This window comes from Amphiprion ocellaris, chromosome 18 (genome assembly GCF_022539595.1).
Source record: "Amphiprion ocellaris isolate individual 3 ecotype Okinawa chromosome 18, ASM2253959v1, whole genome shotgun sequence".
NCBI classification, from domain to species: Eukaryota; Metazoa; Chordata; class Actinopteri; family Pomacentridae; genus Amphiprion; species Amphiprion ocellaris.
The window spans coordinates 20147786-20173217 of NC_072783.1; the positions used below are offsets into that span (position 1 = coordinate 20147786).

Consider the following 25432-nt stretch of genomic DNA (forward strand, 5'->3'; position numbering starts at 1 on the left):
AATATGAAGCAACACAAAAAATGTGAAGTAAGATCTCTCACAGTCAGGTCTACCTGTAGCTGAGTGGTGTGTGTATGTATATATATATATATATATATATATATATATATATATATATATATATATATATATATATATATATATATATATATACACATATTATCATCATATTATCATCATATTATCATAACTAAATTACAAACAAATTCAAAAAGACTCTATATTTCCTACATTTTCACAAGAAATTACAGAAAATTTGTTAATGAATTTTAGATAACTCTTTCTGCTTAAAAAACATTGCTTTTCAGCCTTAGGAGCAGAAATATTTCGTAGGTGACTAATCACTTTGCTCTCAAAAAACAGGGGGGAGTCTGTGTTGCACAAACAGTATTTTTTTCTGTTGATTAACACCATAGACTGTCTTGTCTTGCTGCCTGCAGCATTTGTTTACTGTGTGCTGCAGCCCTGCAGCTGGAGGTAAGATAAGTATGCTATGAACAACAGGCCTACTATTCCCACTCTGCTTTCTGCTTAGCAGTGCCCTGATCTGACCTCCTCCAGCACATCCACTCACTGCAAGCTCCAAACTAACTACTAAAACAACAAGATGGAAGGAAGGGTGTAGCAAAGCTGACTGATCAAGTGTCCTTAAACGTCAAGAATGCTAAACAGTTTAGGAGGCAAAGGAGTGGAAAAGAATGATGAGTAAGAATAACATAGGTTGAAGATCTTTGAGGGTTAAAGATCTTTGAGGGTTGAAGATGAAGTAGCAGCAGGCAGTGAGGATGATGGCAGACATGTAAAAGGCATTTAGGGATATGGTGTATTCTCACCTGACTGGAGGCCTGTAGGATCTTGGAGCGGAAAGGCACGATGGCACACAGCACAGACAGGAACCAGAAGATGAAAAGGACCCCTGAGGACTGAACCCCACGTAACCTCTCAAACTGTATCAGAAACGTGGCCAACAACTGAGAGGGAAGGGAGGGGGATATTACAAGGAGAGAGGGAAAGGGAATTGGGGGGAAGAGGGAGAGACTGAGTTAGATTAGCCGAGACAGAACGACTAAGGGCATGCGAGGTAAACCACAGTCTCACTAGGTCAGCCTTTCGTGCCGACTGTTACTCCATCAAACACTGAGTTAGACGGCTGCTCCAAAAGTTTTCTGGATTATCAGTAAGCCAGCACAGCCTTCAGACAACTGTGGACAAACTATTCTCAATTATGCTGCCCTATCCAGATACTTTTCTCTGCTGGCATTACATAGGGACGCCAAAAAACATATGCTTCTGACAGGATATTACGGTCTGTATTGTTAAACAGATAAACAATCCCATATTCATGCTCCATACTAATTCAGAGCAGCTTTTGCGTCTGAAGTTTGTTTAAACTGGAAAAGTGACTAAATTAATCAGAATTTGTACAACATGCACGGCCATTTCTGAGTGTGCTGTCATTGGACAAATTATTCTCCAAAGATGCAGTGCAAAACAGAAAGGACAGTTCCAGAAATGATCTTGGAAAATAGAACAAATCAAAAAAGGTGAAACATTTCAATTAGCCTCCTCTATCCAAATCTCATTGCAGAGAATAATTGGTAGCACATAAGGCTGAACGCTACTGGGTTACTTTGACAGATATTGTGACTGTGATATGAGTTAATTACAGTGGGAATGCTTTGTTTTTTTCTCCATTGAAATCAATATAAAAATGATGATGTGATTTTTTTCTTCAGTGGCTAATAGCATATTTTCCAGTAGTGTGACAAATTCAGAACACACGTTTTTACTGCTTTGAGTTCAATCCAAACCCTGAGTTATTTGAGGCCTCACAACCTGATTTAAGATTCTCTCAAGTTTTCAGTTCACTTAGAAGTAAGCTGTATCCTCTCAAAACTTTCTGCTGCTGCTGTGACCTCTTTCATCTCAGTACTTCCTCTCTTGCCTTAGATTTGGCAAATGCTGTAGTCTGCAGGTCTGTGTTTGGATTGTAGCGATACTGAAGCATTTCATGTCTCTAATTTTCTTATTAATAGGAAAGCCTCTGATGATGTTATTGTAGCAAGTACATTGTGTTCCTACAGCATAAAATCTAAAATCGTTTGTTCATATCTTTTCATTTGAGAAAAAAAACATGACCTACTGTTTTGAGAAGGAGCTACTGTTAGTTCAGGCTTCCACACTGGTTGTTAAATCTACACTGAACTTCTTCTCTTGACAGTAATTATATGCTAATAATAACAACAGAAGTGATGACACATTCCATTGCTGTAGAAGAAAAGAAATGTCACTTTCCTGTTACACAGGATACTAACAGTGACCTGACCTGCTTTAAGCAGCTATAACAAGTGAAAATCCCCTGTGAAGACCAATTCAATTTCATCATGCCAAGTATTTCTATTTACACAGCCTCTGGTTAGGTTTACAGTGTTGGCCTTTTCACAATTTGTTTGAAAAATAAACCCTTGAATGCACATGACTCTGCTTCTTACTGCTTGAACAAGTTGTACTTGCTATAAATTCCTGGAGAAGCCAAGAATGCTTTTCGCTTTTAAATAAAATAAATTATTTATCTGGTGTAACCATCAGATAAAATTGGCTTTAACTACATTTGAAATAACTAGTAACAACTGCTGCAGCATAGTGGTTTGGTGGTTAGCGCGTGTCCCGGCCTTCCCAGGATCTTTCTGCATAAAGTTTGCATGTTCTCCCTGTGCATGCGTGGGTTTTCTCCGGGTTTTCCGGCTTCCGCCCACAGTCCAAAATCATGCTGAGGTTTATTGGTGATTCTAAATTGTCTGTAGCGTTGAATGCGAGTGTGATTGTTTGTCTGTATATGTAGTCCTGTGATAGACTGGTGACCTGGTCGGGGTGTCCCCTGCCTTCGCCCTAAGTCAGCTGGGATAGACTCCACCTCCTCCGCAACCCTAATGAGGATTAAGCGGTGTATAGATAATGGATGGATGGATGGCAACAACTGTTTGATGGTGTGGCAATCGTCTGTAAAACAATGATATGTCATGGCCAACAGCCTTGGTTATGCTGCCTCGCAGACACACAGGCATAGACAGCTGCGGACACCACGGAGACATAGTTGATGCTAGATGCTACTTTTTTAGTCTGCTGGAGTCCGCTCAGACTTCCATACATGCGCAGTAAGTCGTATCTACATATTCCGTGCATGAACACTACTGCCAAGCATGCGCACCAGACACCGATAGACATGAAGAGATGATTAAATTTCCGTCACGAGAACCCTATCTGATGCTGGCATATTCACAGATGTAGAAAATACTAACACTAGCTTTGCACGGTGACAATGATCATTTAGATGCCTGTGAAGCACGATAATCTGCAGCGTGACAGAGATCATGAAAATGTATTTGATTTCTTTTTTTTACATTCAGCCTTGTAGTTCAGCTCAATTACTTCACATCAATAGAAAAAAATAATACATTCCTGTCTTTGAATTCTGCTTTCATTGTTGTTCGCATTATCGTTTTATAAGGAAACCCAAAGGTGTGAGATAACTTTAAACAGATTCACTGGACTATTTTGGTGAGGTCACTAAATGCGCACAGATGGGGAAATGAAATTGCCAACTTAATATCTTCAGGTTTTAGACCCCTTTTTCAGTAATTTTAGAATTTGTAGACATTTGACAGACTAGATAGGTGACTCTACAACACAAAGCACCCAAGTCACTTGTCACTCCCTTCCCAACTCTTGGTTTGTGGCTCAAATTCAAGCACTACTGTAATACTGACTAGCTTCAAATGAGGTAAAATAATTCTATTAAAACTATGTGTTGTTGGCAGTTCAGTCAATCAGACTCTGACACTGAATGCTGCTCAATGGCATTTTCTTTCATTGATCTTTCTGTGTTTTGCTGGTGAAGAGGTGTTTAACACGAATACCTCAGTACCTGTAAAATCACTTTCCTGCACTATCTCCCTCTCTGTAGTTTCTGTAGTTGCCATGGCCACACAGCAAACCAGTGGCAAGTTGAAAAGTTGAACCATCATAAACTCTGAAAACAGAGGCACAGGGCCATGTGCATTCATTAGAGCATAGTACAGGGTGATATCGATATTATAAGGAGGCATTTGTTGTTGGTTGCTAAATCAAAAAATAAGACTATGGGATTGGTCTGTGTAGAAACTCAATAATCCAGGTTATAGTAATCCCAAGAGCTCCAGTGAAAAGTCCAGTTGTGTTTTTTACTGAAACTCTTTTACTACAATTCAAGGATTGTTTCATATCTCTTATTGCTTCTGGAAATCAAAAAAACAAATAGCTTAAATACTGCAGTCTTTGCATTCCATATTAAATAGTTCTAGCCTATGGTGCAGCATTAGCAAACACTGTGGAATAGACCGTTGTGTCTGAGTTATGTATGCAATTTTCTGCTGTCTTTTCTTGTTTTTCTTGGCCATGCACTCAGCACACTCTGTGACATAAGTGTTTAAGATGATTAAAATGTTTAAGAGGCCTCAGTCTGTATCGTGTTTTCTGAAGCCAAAGTGTGGCCACAAGACCAACACCTATTATTTTCTCTATACCGGCTCTTCCTCATCTGCACTCATGACTGCTTGCCGTTCTCCAGCGGTGGGATGATTCTGGCTGTCCTCACCGTCCTGCATAGTTAAGTTACATTGTTTAAAATGGCTAGTCGCTAGCAAGGACGGAGGAGGTCCATTGCATCGGTGTGTGGGTGTACACAAAACAACGAAATTTTTATTTTGTTAACAGATCTTGACTGTTTTTTTGCTACTAAGGTAAGCTTTGATTTATAGTTGAAGCTACATGCAAGTAAAGACAGCCCCACAGCATTAAGGTTAGACTTCCTGCCCATGTGACAAATTAATTTTTCCAAAAAGCTGACATGAAAAAGTTATAATGTTGATTAACTGATTCATTCAAATAAGTACCCCGCCATATGAGAGCAGCAGCCACCCTCCATCTCTTTGCTGCTGGGATCAACAGCCACTAGATTTACATTGAAAACAGTGGAGGCAGCATTAGCCGTAACGTGTTGCTGTCATTTTTACAGTGCAGCCTCAGTGACCCTTAGCTTTTATCACTATGTTCTCAGAGAGCCTCTCTTCACCCTGTGCTTTGGATCAGCCTGCATTTGCATGTTACAAAAAAAAAGATTTCATTTGTGTAATTCCACAGCAAAAGATGCATGCTGAATAAATGTTGCTCTCAAGCCATGAGTTATTCAAAAGTAAACTTTACAAAGGTACATGTTCCTCACCATGGTCATGCCGAGCACCAGCGGAGTGATAAAATAGATGGGTGGCCGGCTGAGTCCCTGCCGCAGCTCATGGAATGTGTAGAAGAGATCTGCCCAACACACAATCCACAGCAACAAACCAAACACCTGAGAGCAAACAGAAAGGGCGAAGGGATGCACAGAGAGGAAAAACAGACATGAAACACTATAAAAACAGAAAAAAGTAAAAGAGATGATGAAACAATCTAAACTTTATAGCACTGGACCAGTTTCTGGCCAGGTCCCAGCTCACTGTTTACAGTAATAACCATGTTTATTTGAAGTTGCCATTTAAGTTCTGGGGATTGTTCTGTTGGTCATTTTAATGAATACATTAGAATGACACCTAAGACATTATTCACTCCGACACTGGTCCGAACAACTGTCTCATAAACAGTTTGACCAGATTTATCAGTTTAACCTTACGTGGAAGAACAGTGTCACAAAATGAACATGTGCACTAACAAACCTGGTAACAGTGCAACTAATGTGTCCAAAAGGTTTACAAAGCAGAGTAGAGAAAGCCATATGCTGGGTTATATGACACTTCAAATAGCTGTAGGGCAAGCCCTGAGACTGGCTGTCAGATGGATAAGAAGAAGAGATGAAACTGACCTGGAAGGTATAAGTTATATTTTAAATTGTTTTTGCTTAGCACAGATAAAGAATGAATGGGAACCACTCATTCTTTGCTCATTTGTCCTAATAGATAAGACATTTAACTAATTCATATTCATGTGGGCATGTGTATTCATGTGGGACGGTCCTGAGGATAACAGTAGCCAACCGACATAATCCGTATTAAGTTTAAGAAAACTCATATAAATCAATTAATCTATCCTAACAGAATGAGTAATGTTTGTATTTGATCTCGTGAGAAATGCTTTAATATGTGCACAAAAGGTTGTTGAAAATATTGGCCGACCTTGATGTTATTGTAGGTGGTGCTGATTTTTGATCCCAAAATGATTTTTCTGAGATGGAACTGTACACTGAAAACATATTTAACTACAAATGAGTAAAATAATGAGTGAATGAATGAATGAATGAAGTTCCCTCTCACCGTTTTGAACCTGTTCATAATGGACATCATGATGTACCCTTTGTTGTTCCTCTTGAGATAGAAGAGGTAGACTGGGCTGACAGCCCACAGGTAGATGCTTGGCAGCCATGACAGGACAGAGAGCTGAAAACACTCTGGGAGGTTGGGCCGATCTGTGTGGAGCGTCTCATTGGCTACCTGTAAAGACACAGGAGACGGGAAACAGAGCTTTAGTTTACAGACATTATCTCTTATGAAACAACAGCAAAGTGGACCTTACTACCAACAGTAGGGCTGCAGCTATCAATCATTTTAGTAATCGAGTATTCTATCAATTATTCTGGTGATTAATCAAGTAATTGGACTCTGTGTTTGGCATTACAGCATCAAAAGCTGAAGTGAGCATGCTGTGCAATACAACCTTATGTTTAAATATAATAATTGTGCAGCTTTAGAAATAATCAGCTGCACTGATCAGTAAAATAAATACATTACACACATTTAACAGTTTTCTACAAGTATTCCTGTCTTACATAATTTCCAGTCACAGCTTTTTACCATCATAAATTTTCATGTTCCTCATTGTTCTCCATAAAAACAACCTGTTTGCAATCCTTTCGTTTTGTGCCGAAAACGGGTCAAATGATGCATTAAACGCTCCTGTTTGTGTGACGAGTTTAAAGCAGAAAGTCTGAGATAACAAAGAAAGCTGAAAACCACCTTCATACCTGTTAATTCTGACTGAGGTTTTAGTTTTTGTCGAGCCGACTCACACAAATAAAGCCGGACAATGTGAAAATGCTTTCATAGCTCAGTCCTCTGATCTGCACAACGCTGTAAACACTAGAAAAGCTGCACCGGTTAAAATAGAAGCGTCCCGAATAAATCGAGGAATCGTTTCAGCCCTAACCGACAGAAACAATCTAGTGGTAACAGAAATCAAGATGCATAGTCCAAACAGTGAATTCATGTGTCAGCTAACATTCACCGCCCACACAAACAAACACCACAATGCCATCATACCAGATGTTTTCCTTGAACTAGAAGTCTCCTATCTCTAAGCTCAGGGGCGAGAAACAAAAAGTGATACCTTGCAAGGAAGTAATACCCATAAATTTCAAGATTACCAGCTTCACAGGAGCAGTTTAAGGTCAGATTCACAACAGCCTGACAACATTCCAATAAGCAGAGATAGTTCATTTAACAGGAATGTAAGTGTGTAAAAAGCCAAATTCCAATTCACGTTTAACTGCACAACAACGCGCACATTCTGATTTTGTGCATCTGAAGCTTGCCGTAAAGTGGCATGTTTTGTCATTTTAAATTGAGTGATATATTATTGGCCAATTTAAAATACTGTTAGGGTTCTGATAATGGAGTTTCAGCCAATGCTCATATCTGATAATGTAGGGAATGTACTGCAGACTTAAGCCAGTTGTGAATGTTAAGCTGTGCCTCTCTTTATTAAAGGCTGTCTCAATACTCACACAGTATTCAAGAAATAAACACCTCTGCCTAAAAAATCTCCAGATTTTCCTTTTTATATTTGTTAGACTGATATTATTGGGTATCATTCTTGGCCCTAAGATTACACATCAGTGACCTTCTTTCCTTGACTACAGACCCTGGATGACCCTAAAAAGCTCCATGTACACACGTCTATGGTAACACATTGAAACATAAATGATCTTTAGACCCATTAAGGTGTAAGTGCTGTGCTCACTTTGTAAATTGCACCAGTAATTCATACTGTTAAAAACTGATCCAAACATCATGCTGATGTTACACAAGTAAGGCAGAGACGATACTTTGTCTACCTCTGTGTAGGAAAAAGGTCAGGAAACAAGCATAAGACAAGCTCCAAATGGGATAAAATGTTACTACTAAACCTCCAGCACTTCACACGAAACAGATATGATTTCTACATTTTGCAATGAAGAACAATAACTAGAGGACATCCGGACGAGGCAGGTAAAGTAAACATGAATCACAGAGACACCCTCACGCAGAGGTTATCATGCTCCCCTGGACAAACACGGTTGCAGGCCCACCCACAGATAGAACCAAGATAAACACAGCTGCCAGCCTCCAACAACTTTCCACAAATCACCACACCCATGTATGGAAGGTCAAGTGTGTGTGAAAGCGTTGGAGTAGCGAGGTGTCTGGTAGCTGCCTGCACCGGTGCATGTGAGTAATGTGGCAAGGAGAGCAGCTGTAAAATGTCTTTTTAGATGGACTCAACATTTTGGCTCATAAGCGAGCTGTGAATCAGTGGTTTCATTAATCTTATTGACAGCAAATATTTACACGATGCACTGTTGATCTCCTGATGACTCAACAGAAAATTGAATAAACACTTGGAAGAGACATAAACATATTGTTGTTAAACTGGAATTTTCCATTTTAGCAAGTTTGGAGTTGCTAGGAGTAAAAAATAAGCCCTTGCTGTTCATACCTGAAAAAGGCTTTGATCTAATTAAACTGGTCCTTAAAAACTGAGACAACGTGCAATAGGTACATCTAGAGGATTCACAAGGAACAAATAATAAGGATGCAAAATAGCACGAGTCATGTGATCAGCAAACCATTTCTCATCCTTTTGTTGTCACAACTCATATTTATCAGACACACATTAGAGTGCTATCAATCTTGTAATGCAGCCGTCACCCACAAAGGTAATTAGGATATTTCCCAACATTTCAGGCTATTGCTTTAAAGTGACTCTCAAGGTGTGGTGTAGAAAAAGGAATTGCTTCTGAATACAATAAATCCTTTAAATTTCACCACACTGGACTTAGGATATATTCATGTTTCATTTTATGCCCTCCTCTATGGCATATATTCAGTAGAAGTAATAATTCCTGCAGTGTTTGCATTGCAAATCATACGTCCTTCATTCCAACATTTATGCTTAAGGTCAACCTGAGCAGCCAGAGAACAACCAACAACACATTATTTGTGTTCATATAATATGTAACACAAACCCCTCTCTCACCCAGCAATGAATGGTAAATGCCAAATTTAAAAGCATCCCCATATCTCCACTGTACACTGAGGAAAAGGCCATGAGCAAATACCGCGATTAATGACTGACCATGCTGCACAAAGGGTTTCTTTGCTCTCACTCATACGTGCTATATTACTTCTTATCATGGCACTGAATGTACATAAGATGTGGTCTAATTAGCTTCTGCTCTCATGGCTCACCTTAAATAAGACAATATTTGAAAAACATTTGTCCACAGATATTAAGACTTTTGTGTTCACTGGAAGAATAGCTGTCATAGGCTAAAAGGACCAAAAAATGGCTTGGATTGTTGAGTGCTTTGTTGCTTTGTAGAAACAATGTTGTTCTTGCTGAAATTCAAACACATCACATTTTTAAAGGCTTTAGTAATTGAGAACTGACCATATTGATGCTTCTAACAGGTGAATTAAAGGTAAGTTTTAAAAAGTTTTTTGAAGCAGTAGAAATTACCTTCATTACATTAAAAAAATGCTCATGATTACCATGAAAAAGAACAGAAAAGCTGCTTTTAACACAGTGCAGCAATTACTAAACACAGCCTGTCTAGCCTGTATATCACAGACTTCCACGGCAGTTATCACCACACTTACGACCTGAAACCTGAAACTTTAACTTTAACAAAAGGAGAAATGAAAAGGGTGAGGCGCTATGCGATAACAGTCAGCCAGCAGAGAGCTTGGCAAGAAGATTGCTTTACTTAACTGAGTGAAAAGCTGCACAATAAAGGACCAGAGAGTTTGAAATGAACTGGCTATGAGATGAAACAGAGTTCAACTACACGTTGGGCCACTTTTATTCTCATCACTCAGTGGGATTGTTGCATAGCACCTAGTTATTATCACAGGGTTTTCAGAACCACTAGAGATCGAATGGATCTAACTTAGTAAACGCACTGTTCACTTCATAGTAATCATTAGTTGATTAATCATGAATTATTATATTAATCAATTTGCCAAACAAAAATGGTGAAAAATGTTTCAATATCACTGTAAAATGAATATCTTTGGCTTCAAGACTTATAGTCATACTAAACAGAACTTCTTGGGCTCTAGGGAATTGATAAATTGTTTGATATTCTAAGAGTAAACAATTATTCAATCAAAACGAACAAAATTGTTAGTGTAACAGATAATCATTAGCTGCAGCCTTAGTTGCAGCTTTGAATTATTGCTGTAAATTGACACTTGTTACAACAGTTGTACTGTGTGAACAATCAAATCACGTCTTGTCATAATATCCTCTTGTTTGAAGTTTCCTGTATCGGAAATCCAAACATCTCCTTCCTTTTTTTTGGAACAAGTCATGCTACTCAAGGCCAGAGGAAATCAGTCATTCACCAACCTAGCGGCCCTGAAATTTTTTGAGTATGTGCTGTTGTTGTTTCAGTAGCTTCTTCTGACCATGTTAACAACACTACTGGTAATTTTAATAGGTAACCAATTACCAGACAAGAATGACGACGAGAGTTGATGTCATGACTTGCTTGTTTTGTTGTGTGTAGGTGAAGCAGTGTAATTTCAGTTTAGAAAGATTATTATAGAAACTATTTTAATTGACTTTCAAGCCTAAGTCATAGACATTCCACTTTGCTGAAGGGATGTGGGGATTTTACCATTTATTCTATCACAGCTGAATGTTCTTTTTTGTTACAAGAGAAAACATCATTTTCTCCTTCTTGGGGCAGCAGTAGAAAATTAAATCAACATCACACTTCAAAATATCACTTCCAATCACTGACGTTTTGTATGCATGAACCACTTAAGAATCACTCATTGGTCACGGAGTAAACCCTAAAAAATTCACCTCTGTGTGTCAAAGTTACATATGTAGGAGTTTTTTTTCCATTAAAACAATTTTTGCCCTAAATACCTTAGCTTCAACTCCGCAGATTGCTTTAATATTTTCTTGGTGCAGACTCATGGTTGCATTACTACATTCCAAGAAGTCACAGAACACAATAAAACAAAGGCCGAGCACTCATTTTTCTTATCTAAAATATTTTAGCACAAGTGTTGTCGTACCCTATCCTACAAATATTGAGTTTTGCAGTTGTGTCATTAACTGATACACCATGGTATGGTGGCATGGCCCTGCTGCCTACAGTGTCACAGAGAGCATAGCTAAGCAGAGATCACGAGTCAGAGATTCAATGAGGGATTTGCTGGCTGCTGACCTTAAAAAATCTCAGTGTTTCATCAACTTGGAACTGGCTACAGGAATCCAAAAATACCCTGCTACACCACCATAGAGCTCAAAAATGTAACTGATGCACTTGAGGTTTCAAGTTTCCACGTCGCCCTGTAGACAAACGACTGGCTTTCAGAATAGATATGAAGTCAAATTCCCACTCGTACAGTATGTTCAGGTGTTAACTAAGATTTGCAGACAGCACAAAGAAACTTTCCTATTTCAGCAGATGAACTTAAAACAACCTTTTGCTTCACACTCGTTAGTCTCCATGGTAAAGCTCAAACATTCAAGTGGAGTAACAACAAGCAGAGCATATTCTGAGTGGAAGGGGACTTCAAGTGAAGGACCACAAATTTACAACACTCTAAAAGGACTGGTAGACAGAACACACAAGCACAGACAGAAGACAGAGAGATACAAAAAGAGACAAGTCAACTTTAGAAAACTGACAGTGAAAAGGGAGAATATCAGAGAACTCGTATTGCCCACATCTCAACAAACAAGCAACAAAGGATAGGCACATGCTTTTTTCCTTTCTTTGAATGCAGCAGAGATCAATTAAAGATCAAACAGCCTTCACTAATACAACTGTGAAAACAAACAATTTGAACTTCCAGCAAAACACTTTTTAGAGATACGACATTGAGACAGTGTGTTTTGTAAGTTGTGGTTTCACACGCTAGCTTCCTATTGACTGACAGTAGAATTACACACAATGAAAGACAACCCACACCTCTAAATAAAAAAAGAGAGTGAAATGAAACGCACAGAAACACGGGCTGGCACACAGTCGCACACTACCTGTATATTGTCAAATCAGCTGGTAACAAAGCCAGTAATCTTATATTCTTGGCATTTTTCACAATATAACTCCATCTTACTTCATCATGAAATCAGCACAGCAGGCTGGAAAGTCGGCCACTTGGTTACCATAACGGTAAACTGCTGTCTCTCTTTGCCAAGCCTGGTAATAAACAGTAACGCCATAAAGTCAAAGGAAAGGTGCAATAGCCTCTATCTTCCTTCCATATCAACCATTAAATTACAATTTGACCCTGACTACTATCAGTGTGTCAAAGAGGATTGGATTGCACCATGACACACTTTCCAAACTGTTTACAAATCATGAAACGTGCTGTTGAGACCTGAGCTTTTAAGATGACTCATGGTATATAGGAATAATTCATTTCATTTCCTGCTCTTGTCTGTCCCATATTCTCACCTTCCGAGTGACTGGAAGTCACAAAAGACACAAATACACAGTCTACTAATTCTGAGCTCTTCACGTGGTGCTCAAATTTGTATGACGCATCTTTATTTACAGTCAAAAACCTGGACATAGTAATGCAGAAGTGTGTCTGAATGGCTTATTGTTACAGTAACGTTTTGTATTAGTCACAGTAGTAATGGTCATATTAATGATGGGGCGACAACTAAATTATTTTTATCACTGTCAATTAATCTGCTGATCATTTTATATATTACCTGGCCGTTGAAAAATTCAGATCAGTGTTTCTGATGACGATAGTGTCCTTAAATGTCTCATCTTGTCTACAATCCAAAAATATTCAGTTTGCTGTCAAAATTTTAAGAAGGTTCTTTTAAAAATACCCAACCCAAATACTCCGTTATCAAAATAGTTTCAATCAATTTAAAAGCTGACAGCTAACTGATAAAGAGTTGCGGCTCTAGTTAGTAATGTTGTCGTGCTGCAGCTGGTTAAAGGTTTAGTGCAGATGGCAGATGACAACACATCTGCAAAATGAAATGTATCTGAGGCTGCTTATGATAAGAAATTATTGCCCCTTCATGAATCAAATAATTTAAAAGCCGAACCATATTATGACAGTGACAGTCAGGAAACATCAGGTGGTAGTCCCAAGAGAAGTTAGGACTGATGAGGGACTCTCATACAGTATTCTCATCACCTCAAGCCTGCTTTTATAAATGCACGTCATGTACATTTAGCTGCTGTGGCCACAGCTGGAGAAAATGAAAGATGCTGGTGGACTCTCTAGAAGTCTAAAGTGTATCCAAAATGAGAACCGCTTCAGCTATAAAACACAAAAACAAAGGAGCCGTATACGGTTTGTGGAATGACCATGTTGCAAATCCACAAGCTCTGGATCACCTATGTGTTTCCAAGTGCTTCATGGGAGAATTTGTAAATAACTACAGGTGCTCAGGTAAACAAAACCAAACTGATTATCTCAAAGAAAAATAAAAAATTCTGTGGCTCATGTGATGCCTGATCTGAAGGTAAATATGAACCCTTCAGCAAATTGCCTCTTTGACTGATGCATCTCATCAGAAGAAACTTATACAAAGAACACAGTGCCTTTGAGCTTTTGGTTTAAATAGCAGCATCTACAGTGAACCTCCTCCATGGATGTCATGTCACAGAACGACTATACTATAAATGGGTAGTAAAGTAAATAACTGACTGAGACAGAATTAGTGGTAAAGCTATTGACAGCAAGCTGGCGCCAGGTCAAAAACTTAATTTGAAGCGATTCATGTGTAAATGCTCTGTACTGGCTGAAGTCAGGAAACATCAGCTGATTCCACACTGAAGCAGTGAAACAATATGTAAACATAATTATATTTTTCAAATGCAAAAATCACTTACAATGTAAACTGTAATAAGACCAAATACAGATCTACATCAAAAAGCTTGTGCGTTGTATGCAGTCTACAACAGACTATCATCATTTTTTCTCTCAAAAACAAAACAAACCAAAACAATCCCAAAGGACCAATAAGAAGACAGTTAAAAGTACCAGATCAATAAGCAGATTGGTAATAGTAGTAGTACCATTGAAATCTTAACAATACTCATCCCTAGTGACCTCTGTGAAACATCAATTTTCACAACGAAAACAAAACTAAAGATAAATAAAATTTAGTTTTTAAGATGGGCACTGACTATGACCACATTTTTTAACCTTCCCATCAAAATTAATTAACAAGAAAAGCACTCAGAGAGTGCAGTACTCCACCAAGCCTGTTCATTCCCCCATATGGCATTGTCAGAAATGCAGAATTTTTTTATAATTGCAGCATTTGTTTATTAGTTATTGATGATCAGAAATCAGGGCAACATAGACTGTGGCCATTCAATATTTAATGTAGATGTACCCACAAACAAAAGGACCTTGCGCTGAGCACAGGTGTGTGTTATGCATGTGTACATTATGTATGGACACTGACTCACGTGACCTAAATATGTAGCGGGCGGTGGGAATTGATGAGACTTAGAAACACCCCCACAACTTAATCAATTGTTCCTTGTATAATGTCGGACGGATAAGTCCCGATAAGTCCACAGCGGTGGATTTGTAGTGGGATCACAATCATGTGATCATCAGCAGGCAGCTGACGTAGTGTTCACTTGTTGTCATAGTTACAGTGACGCCATGCCGCTATCTTGCAATGATACAGAAATCTTTAACAAATCCGTGCATCCACACTATAAGCCGCATCATTGCCAAATTCTAATCACTTGGTCTTTGTGTCATTTCTGACCTTCCCTGAAAATTTAATCCAACTCTGTCTGTTTTTGAGTAATGTTGTGAACAGACAGATGCAAGTACCGCGATCGTCACATAACACCGCCGTGTTCCTTGGCAGAGTAATTACACAGAAAAGCTGTAACCAACCAGCTGAGACAAGCTATGAAGACGCCCGCAGCAGCTGACATTTCTAAAAAGGTAAGCAGACAGTAATCTAACACTGCTAATGCAACATAGCTGATGTGGATGTTACATTAATGTTACTTTTAGTCAGATGACTTTCATGTTCCTGTCAGGAGGAATGGGTCCGTTCTACATTAATGATAGCACTCCGTCAAAAGCTTTCTCTAGATGCTCTGAAAAGTGGGATAATTGGATTAATGTTTTCTAACCATTAAGGCTAAACCCTGAAAGGAAACAGGATTTTAATGAACAAATGATGGTGAATGAGTGAATTTTACTGAATGAGCTTATGCTTTTCAGTGGAGCGAGATGGTAACTGTGGTAATGCTAATGCTAAGTGAGCACTAAGTGTATGACTGCAGAGTAGAGGTACATCAGGTGCCAAAATTACCACTGTCAGTGTATTTCCTGTAGCTGTACTACACTCAAACACATTCCTGAGGTTCATGAATGGAGAGGGTTTAATATGAAGCAGCAACAGCAGAAGGAAGTTCTCAGTTGCATTACGAGCTGCAACTTCAATAAAGCCATAAGGAAGCAGAGGAGAAAACACTGACACAACACAGCAGTTGGCAGCAGGGCTGGGCAAAACAGCTGAAAATGTTAGTACAATAAAGTGTTTCTTTTCACCATTATCAATAACTGGTGGAAGTGTCAGAACCATGAGTGTTTTCAGACCACAAAATCCTTACTGCAACGGAAACACATGTTTTTGCATCAAAAGCATTTAAGTGACACTATCAAACGTTCCATATACATTTTTTTCTATTGTTGGTACATCCTAATCACATTATCATCATGGGCTATAAGGCAGTACCTTTATGCTTAGAATACAGACCACAGAGTGGCAGCAATTTTCTCATCAAACACTGAAACACATAAAAGTATTTTCCAAAATGTGAAATGATTACTGTATTATTAGTATGGTTTCTCTGTTGGCACACCATTGTGAACAAAAAACATATTTCATTCTGCAAATGTAAAGGTATTATTTTGTAACTGTGGTTTACAAATCAATATCCAAGTACAGTATCTCAATTTAATACAACCGCCGCTACTAGTTCCACTACATAAAATTTTGTGGATCTAGTTCAGTATTTTCATCACAAGTGGTTTAATACCACGAAGCAGAGCAATGGAAGCCAAACAATGGACCAAAGAACAGAATTAATAATTACAAAGACACTTTATACTTTATGAATCAGTTCTACCTTCTGCATGGATCTTGAAATGCTCAACACTGCAGTGTTGAGAAACACAGCCGTCAATCGTAAAGGTTGTAAACTGTGCAGGAGGTGTGGGGGCGTCAGGCTTACAGTATGCTTTCTAGTGTACTTAATGATTTGAGAAAATAAATTACAACGGGCTCTCCATCTGTTCTCTGTTACACTGAAAAGCTGTCCGGTGGTACGAATGGAAGGCTGACAACAGTAAAGACTGCATGGGGACAGGAACTGCTGCTGGCTATGTGTGCTTACTCTTCAACATGGAAAACACTAACAATGTTATTCATGGACCTGCACTCTTCACAGTTTAGTGGACACTGCCGGTTCTCTTCAATACACATGACAGGACAGACGTTCATATTTGTAGTGGACAAAATGTTACAATTCAGAGGAGATTTGCTGTGTAACTTGTAAATGAAAGTCACTACAATGCTACACAGTGCACAGACAGAAATAAAATGCAGACCAACATGCTATAAGACATAGATAACGTGAAGGAATTGAGCACTAATTTGGAATGCTTGGAAAGAATCTCATTCAACAAATCTAAATGACATTTTTTAACAGTAAGCTGGTATATCGCAGCTCTGACCTCACAGGTTCACATCAAACGTTTTAAGCAACATGCTGTCACTGGGTGGTAACCACCCTTCCTAATTGCTTTTATTGCTAAGTTACCAGTGTTTGGGTTTGGGAAATACAAACTGCATTTGGGGATTCTGCTATTCCAGTGAGGGAAGTGGGCAAAACAATAGCAGCCAATGGTACTTTTTAAAATACTTTGAAAACATGGAATAACATCATGTACAGAATGAAATCAGACATATTACATTAGACAAATAAGCAATATTTTTAAAAGAAATTGTAAAATTTTACAAACCTAACTGTAGACATGCAATCAGTATTTTCTCCTACGTCAAATACAAAATCCATAGAAACCTAGACTTCACAGGTTACTGTGGTTAGCATTAAAGTGACAATTGACACATAACTGGAATAACAGAAATAACTTTTCATTATTCACAGTATTATGTTTCAATATGCTGATGACCTGTTCAGGGTTCAAGCAAGTGTAGCTATTCAATGGATGTTCAAATGTGGCATTACAGTCACTGTAGTGATGTCCGCCTCATAGTTTTCCATTTGTGACAATAATGACAAACTGCAGCTGCTGACAATAGCAGTTGAAGATAAAAAAATATGAGCTAAACTAGATCTACTAAATGGTCTCTGTGACTTCTTAAGCTGTAAGCTAAAATCATGTGGGCAAACAGTTTTACAAATTTACAGAAGAAGTTCAAAGATTAAGCTTAAGGTGATTAAAAATTTAAAACATCAGTTAAAGTAAGTTTATCTGATGTATTCCAACTGTTATTTATCATCTACTAGCATTAGATGTTTGTCAGTTCTCCATAGCTACAAGGATTGATCAAAAAGTTCTGAGACCGTTTGTAGTGCATGTTCACAGTCATGCATATGCAACACACACGCACATGTGCACATTTGCAATTTCTCTGTGGACCAAAAACCAGAGCAGAGAAAAAAACATCACATATTGGCCACGTTTACATGAAGTTTTTTAATTCGGAATTATTAATTCGGAATTAATTTATTCGGAATTAAAGTTATGTACTTCGCGTTTACATGGAAATATTCCTTCCTTAATTCCGCTTTAACGCTTGGGCGTTGGAAAGGATTCTGATTGGACAGGGAGTGGACGTGACATATCCCTGTTTACCGGAAGAAAACAAACTCCATTTGCCGTGGCATTTCTTTCCCCCAACAACATGGAGAAACAACTAATAAGCACGCTTTTTGCCTTGCTTTTTATTGTTGTTTTGAAACAGCAACTCGACAATGGCATACTACTTCTGTTGCGTCATTTGAGAAGGAGAAGAGAGATAGAATACCGGAGAAGGGAGGCAGACGACCAAGCTGTGTACGTTGCTACGTCATCGCTACGTGAGGAGCCAAGCATGCACAGAATGACTGGAATTAACTAAAGCGGAATTAACTGTATATATGAATAGAACGTACACAGGAATTAGTTTATTCAGAATTAACATCGGAATAAACCAGGTAGTTTATTCGGAATTAACTTTTTAATTCGGAATTAAGTGTTTACAAGGAGATTTTAAAGCGGAATTAACTTTAATTCCGAATTAAAGAGGAATTAAAGGTCTCATGTAAACGTGGCAACTGTGTCAGAAAGCAGCGAGGCTCATCCAGCCTTCATCTAGAGGATCATCATGAGAGGTGGATCTAAGAGAAGAACCAGCAGAAGAGCTGCAGGTTTCAAAACAGGACTAGAACAACAAGTCAGGGTCACACAAAGAGCATTCCTGTCCTGAGGTGTCTGAGGTAGAACGTTTGTGACTTTGTCATCTTACCCGAAATGAAAGTTAAGAAGTACAACTTTCAAGGAAAGTCAAATAGCTTGCTGTTTTGACACATTGTAAGATAATCTGCCTCTATCACAAATATTGCTTGAAATGTTTACATAACATGACTTTCAGGGATCATTACAAGCGTTGCAGAAGCGCTGGGAGCACTATATTGCTGCACAAGGAGACTACTTTGACATGGATGACAGGAAAATTAAAATCACACAGTATTAGTTTTTGATCAGCACAGTCTCTGGTGTATAGCTGCAAACAGATGGCAAATGATAGCCAGCTAATGCTAGATGGTTTTATTTATCTGTTCAGTGACATCTTGTGGCAGTCTGACCCCAGCATGCCATTAATGTTTACTAGGTAACAACCAAAAGTTGACTTTTGTACTTTGGCTAACTAACGAAGTAATTGTTAACCTCTAAGACCCGAGCTTTGGTTGAGTTTGCATTTTAGATTTCTTCCAGTTATTTCGGATAAGGAGCAACCAAAAAATAACAATAATAATCAGATAATATCTAATATGTGATTATTATGTTTATTACATTAATGTTATTGTTATTATTAGCGTTATTATTATCATTATTATTATTAGTAGTAGTAGTAGTATTAACAACACACTCTTTTCGAAAAAAATGATGTCCACAGGACCTGGATGCCAGGTCTTAGGAGGTTAATACAGTTCATAAACCATAAAACAAAAGTGAGTAGACCTGTGTGGTATCATTTAAATGTCAAATGATTCAATATTGTATCACCTTACAATAACTGTATTATTTCTTAGTTCATAACAGCTTCTATGTTCTACATAAAAAATACATTATGTCCATAGGTGAAAGTCAATGCAATGAAAGCCAGCACATCTTTTCAACTCAGATTTTGACTGTATTTCGACCATATTTCTGACAACAGAGGAAATCTTTCGTATGGGGAATACCAGTCTTGCAGAAATTTCGGGAGAGATGTTCATTTTTTCAGAGTAAATGTTATTTCAGCTGCTCTTTGCTGGAGGGGTATTACATTACATTCAAGTCAGGCAACATACTTTGGCAGTTCATAATTCTTACTTTTTTCTTTTTTAGAAAGTCCAGTGTGATATCGGCAGTGTGCTTTATATGGTTATCACACTGAAATATCACTCCTCTGGCAAGCATCGGCAGACTGGGAGTCATCTTGTCAGCCAGTATTTTGGTATATCCTCTGTGCTTTACTGCCAGGACTATGCAATCACTGTGGTTGTCCTGGTCAGATTCACATCAAATACCTGAGCACCACAAATTTATCTTGGTCTCATCTGACTAAATTAACTGCCAATATTCACAAGGTTGCAGTTCATGCCTTTTAGTCAAGTTTAATCCTACAGTTTAGTGCTGAAGAGCAAAGAAAGTGTCTTTCTTATACCCTTCATAGAAGTTGATGTTCAGCTGTTTGACTGTCAGAGCTTGATTTTCCCATTACTGTACCTTGCTCTATGCCTCCTGATTATTGCTGATTGTTAGTGGACTGCTGGTCTTCTGGCATTCTTTTTAATCTTTGTGAAGTTTTACAATCAAGCTTTTTAATACCTCTGGCTATTCTTTGCATGTGGAAATGAGACACACAGCAAAGGCCAAAATTTGAGCAAGTTCTGGTGTTCAAAGGTTGTTTTTAAAAAATGTACATGCAAGGAGGCAAATTGGAAATCACAGGTGTTCTTAATTTTGCTTCAGTGATCACAAGTTGTCAACTTGTGTCTCATTGATGGTGCATTAACTTTAGCTGCATCGAATTTCCACTTTGGGGCCTGTATTTTCAACATATTTCCAAAGCTTGAGAAAACTCTGCTTGTCAACTTAAAAATAATGAAATTGCTGATTTTGAAATTAAATGATATTGCGCATGCACTTCTGTTGTACACAATAAATTTTAAAATGAGAACCCTGCTAATTCTAACAATTGTAGTGGCACATTATGTTTCTGTTTTCTAAAGGAGTCATTGTAACATTAGCGCATTCTGACTCAAGCCCTGTTACTGAATTATTTTAAAAAACAACAATGAGGAAGTTGGTTTTCAGTGAACTGAGCAAAATATAAAAATACAATGAGTAACAGTGAAGGAATAAACAAGTGAAAGGCAATTTTCCAGGGTGTGAGACATTTCCTTTTCAGAAAAAATAACACACAGGTGGTCAGTCTGCCTTGTGTATGGACTGATAAATGCAACTCTATTTGAACTTCATGGACTCCCTTAAATTCAGTCATTATCAGTGCTACTAGTGTTTACTACAGTCTGATTGCTCATTCAGTGTGAAAGGCTTTGACCTAAAGGGTCAAAATATTTCTGTATGTCAGTTACAAATCAAACACCATAAATGTGTTGGGATTATTGTGAAGCACTAAGCTTTCCCACCAAATATCCTTATAGTCATGACTTCTCCATTTCTATCTTCCTCTTTTTTAGTTTCAATACAGCTTCAGCCCCAGTAATCAAACTGTAACCAATGACGATAAATAAGACAGAGGTTATTCCAGATTTATACAATGCTTAGTCTTTACAGTCTTTGAGAGCACAGGGAATTCCCAGGTCCTCCTTCCTGCCTGCTCTTCCCCTCAACGCAACTGTAATCCTACCTGCTGCTGAAGATTAAAATTGTTTAATCACATTTTTGCTGATAAACAGGCTTTGGATCAACCTGTTAATGTGTGTACTACATGCCATATATTCTGTTTGAGTCACTGTACACCCTCGTGTATGAATATTCTCCTCATAGCTCTTGTAGCTGGAAAGCACATTTCTAGCATGTGGTTGTTTCTACATGTGGGTTCCAATTATTACATTTAAGTCTTAAACATCACGACTTCAGTTCATAAAAATTTTATTGAAAGCGTCAGTCAGTTTTTGTTAAACACACTTAAGACTTTGGAAAATGCTCTCATTATAAAGGTTCATTAAAGGCAGTTGAAGTATGGTTAGTTATTAGAGAACTGTTGATTTTTCTGGGCATTTTTGATCTCTGGGATGTTTTCAAAATTAAGTCCAGTGTTAAGAAAGACATTTAACATTAACCTTGAAGCTGACATTCAAGTCCTTTATTAAAATGGTCAGAGAGATGAAAGTCTACAATTCAATGAAAATGTAATCTTTGTAGGAAGACTGATATTAAAGGACTTTTTGGTGAGTATTTAGTCAACTGGTTTACAAGGAAAATCGCAATATTTTAGACTTTGACAGACAGTAGACCAGGAACACTGCTCACACAACATGTAAATATATGTAAATACCAGTCACACTGCAGTGAAACTACAGAGTAACATTCATCAAAATTTGCATGCATCCATGTCACAAGTAGCTCACTGTGAATCTTCATGACGGACACAGTATTTCACAATGTCTAACAAATATATCTGCATTGTCAGTCCACGCTATGAGACGATATCTCAAAACAAACACACAAAATTACTGTCAAACACATGATAATAGAGCTGCACAACATTTCATCACAACTCCAACCAGGTTACAAAAAGCTAGAATTTATGTGGCATTAAAAAAGCAGAACAGGATACCATTCACAGAGAAGCAGCTGCAGGCAACTGACAAACACGACTGTTGAGCTGATGACTGACGGCACTTTTTTGTACAATGTATATTTGTGTACTAAAAAAGTGCTGTAAAGTGTGTAAAGTGAAGTGAAAAATACATGAATACATGAGTATGCTGAATCAGTTACTAGATTCATTGATTTACTGGCAGACAGAAAAAAAATATGCAACAATTTTAAATAACCATTTAATTGTTTAAGTACTTGTGGTAGCCTCTTAAGTGTAAAAATCTTTGTTGTTTTGACTGTTGGTTGACCAATGAAAGCATTATAAATATTTCACCTTGGGCTTTGGGGAAAATTATGGTGTGATGAACATTTTGGACATTTCTGAAATTTTAGCCACCTGGCCACAAGAAATAATTCAGAAGATAATCTGCAGACAGACAGACAAATAAACGTACGCCGATTGTCACAAAACTCTGTCGTGTTTCTTGGTGGAGTAATAGCCAGACAGCAGAGACATCACCAGAACTTTCCACAAAGATATAAAGTAGTCGGCCATTGGGAATAACTGGGACGTTAGGGAGATCTAGGGGGCACCATGGACAAAAATTTTGCCCCGAAAAGTCCCCTGGCACATTTTAATGCCACCACTCACAAACACTGATCATAATTATTGCATATTTAATGAGTTTACCTCAAGGTGAATATTGTTTCTTGTTTCAGCCCACACAGTCTGTAAATAGCTAACAATAACAGATGATTTTGACTTCATCAATATCACATTATTTTACATCTCTCATTCAAAAATAGCATATTTGCACCAGATCCTGCAAAAAGAGGAAAAAAAAGAGAAAAGAAAAAAAAATCAGTGATGCTCTCCTTGGCACAACTATGAAGCCATTAATGACTCAGCTCCAACCAAGAGTCTGGTGAAAAAAAATCTGGGAATTTCCAGCTGAACTGCAGGCCATGTTTACACAGGAGACACCCACGTCTAATTCTGACTGATCAGACCTTTTGTTAGTAAGAATCATTACTCTACATATATTTTTTTAAATTTATCTGTTTACAGCTTCACAACAAATAGCGTTTATCAAAAAGCTGCTAAAATGATGGTCAATATATTGTACACTAGAAACATAAATTCATTTAATAAAAATATGCAAGGTTATTTTAAGGAAGCACATGCTTTCAATCCCACCATTATGTATTGGTTTTAAATTAAAATATCTATGAAATAAACCTAAACAACACAACATGTTTTCTCTAATGTAGGTGAAAAGTGATTTGTCATGCACGGTACTATAGACTGACAGTATGACAGATGCAAATGTCAAATACAATCAACTCGTCTGGCATATTTGGTTTGTTTTGGGAAAACAAGCAAAGCAGGCAGATTTTAACCAAACATAAGTGAAGGTTTGTCAAATAGGCGACCTAGATCTTGTGAAATGTGAAAGCAAAAACATTGCCCGTCCAAGACTTCCCAATCTCTTTTTCATTAAGATCATGTACAGCTTAATTCACTCCAAGGCAAACTCAGACCAGTCAGCAAAGCAATGAGCATTACAACAGCACATTTACTTGTACAAGCTTGTTTGAACTATCACCTAGAGATAAAGGTGCAGGGTACATTTAGCACCTTTTAACAAACAATACGACTGCAAATGAAGCCCTTGACCAGACCTTAGTATTCAACCTGAAATGCCCTGAACACGCACTACTGAGTGCTGGCGGATTAAAAATACCTCCAAATTGTTTGAGGTGAACGTAAATAGTCTAAAGAGGACGTGTTATCCTCATTCCCGGCTCAATATTTTTGTTCTGGGACTGCTCCAGAATGGCTTTGCATAATTTACAATTCCTAACACCCCACACAGTTACACATACATCACAGAAAATAAGGAGAAGCATCATGTCCTCTTCAAGTCACCTCAGATGACCTAGACAACAAGGAAGCCTTTAGTGTAAGATCCAGCCAGAGGCAAGTCAGCTGCACAGTTAGATGCAGAGAGGGGTATCTTCATGACACTGTGGGCCAAGAGCTTCCTAAACCTCATACAGACCTCACAGAATAGAGACACACACAGTATAATAATATTTGATCTACACAATTTGGGTGTTTGAATGGTATAAAGGCTTGACTTGTTGATGTCATCATGCTCACATTCTAAGAATGTATTGTAATGTATTTAAAGCTGCATTCGTGGATATTTTCGTATTAGCAAATAATTACAAAGACAACTTTTAATACAGAAAGGACACAAACTGAGAGTTATGATCCAACTGTGCACAGGCCCTCAGCTCTAGTGTTTTAGCATCTTTAAAGATCATTGTTTTAGTTATAGGTTCTGCAACATTACTAGTTTGGTTCAAAACAATACAAAAGCTCTGATAAACAGCTAGTAGGTCAGTTTTACCCTGAGTTCCCAGGATCAGAAAGTTGCCAATAGCTGGTGGATTGAATGACATATGGATCTGAGAAACATCCAGATAGTGGGGACTATAGCAGCACCAGAGTGAAGACAGGAACAGAAATACACTAATATCACTCCATGTATGCTGGATGATTAAATAGGCAGTTGTTGGCTAATGCTCTCAACATGACAACTTTACATAATGATATGTCAGTGTGTGGCCAAAACACTTTTAAAGTAATTATTTAAACAATTGTGAACAATTGGTAAGATATCTAGTTGCAGTTCTTTTAACAGATACTGTGATCAACAATATATGTTTTTATAACTTCAGTTTAATATGTATTGGGTAATAGATTTAAACCATGTGATGGATTATTACCGCATAAAACACTATAAGCACATCAACTGCCCTTTCTTTGAACACATTTCACACTGAACACTATGTCAGCTGCCTGCTGACGATCACCTGACTGCGATCCTACTACAAATCCACCACTGCGGACTCATCCGTCCAAAATAATACAAGGAACAGTTGATTAAATTGTGGGGGTATTTCCGAGTCTCATCAATTCCCACCGCCTGCTACATATTTAGATCACACGATTCAGTATCCGTACATAATGTACACATGCA

The 25432-nt window shown here is 38.0% G+C and overlaps 1 protein-coding gene across 2 annotated transcripts in view; it reads right to left on the minus strand.

Moving 5' to 3' along the window:
* Positions 1–25432, minus strand: part of abcc3 (ATP-binding cassette, sub-family C (CFTR/MRP), member 3) — a 64967-nt gene that overhangs the window by 37774 nt on the left and 1761 nt on the right. For both annotated transcript variants that reach the window (XM_035952220.2, XM_023278978.3), the window contains exons 2-4: positions 6342–6518; positions 5261–5386; positions 834–971 (exon numbers count right to left, since the gene is read on the minus strand). In XM_035952220.2, coding sequence (XP_035808113.2) covers positions 834–971; positions 5261–5386; positions 6342–6518 — 441 coding nt within the window. The remainder of the gene's footprint in view (positions 1–833; positions 972–5260; positions 5387–6341; positions 6519–25432) is intronic.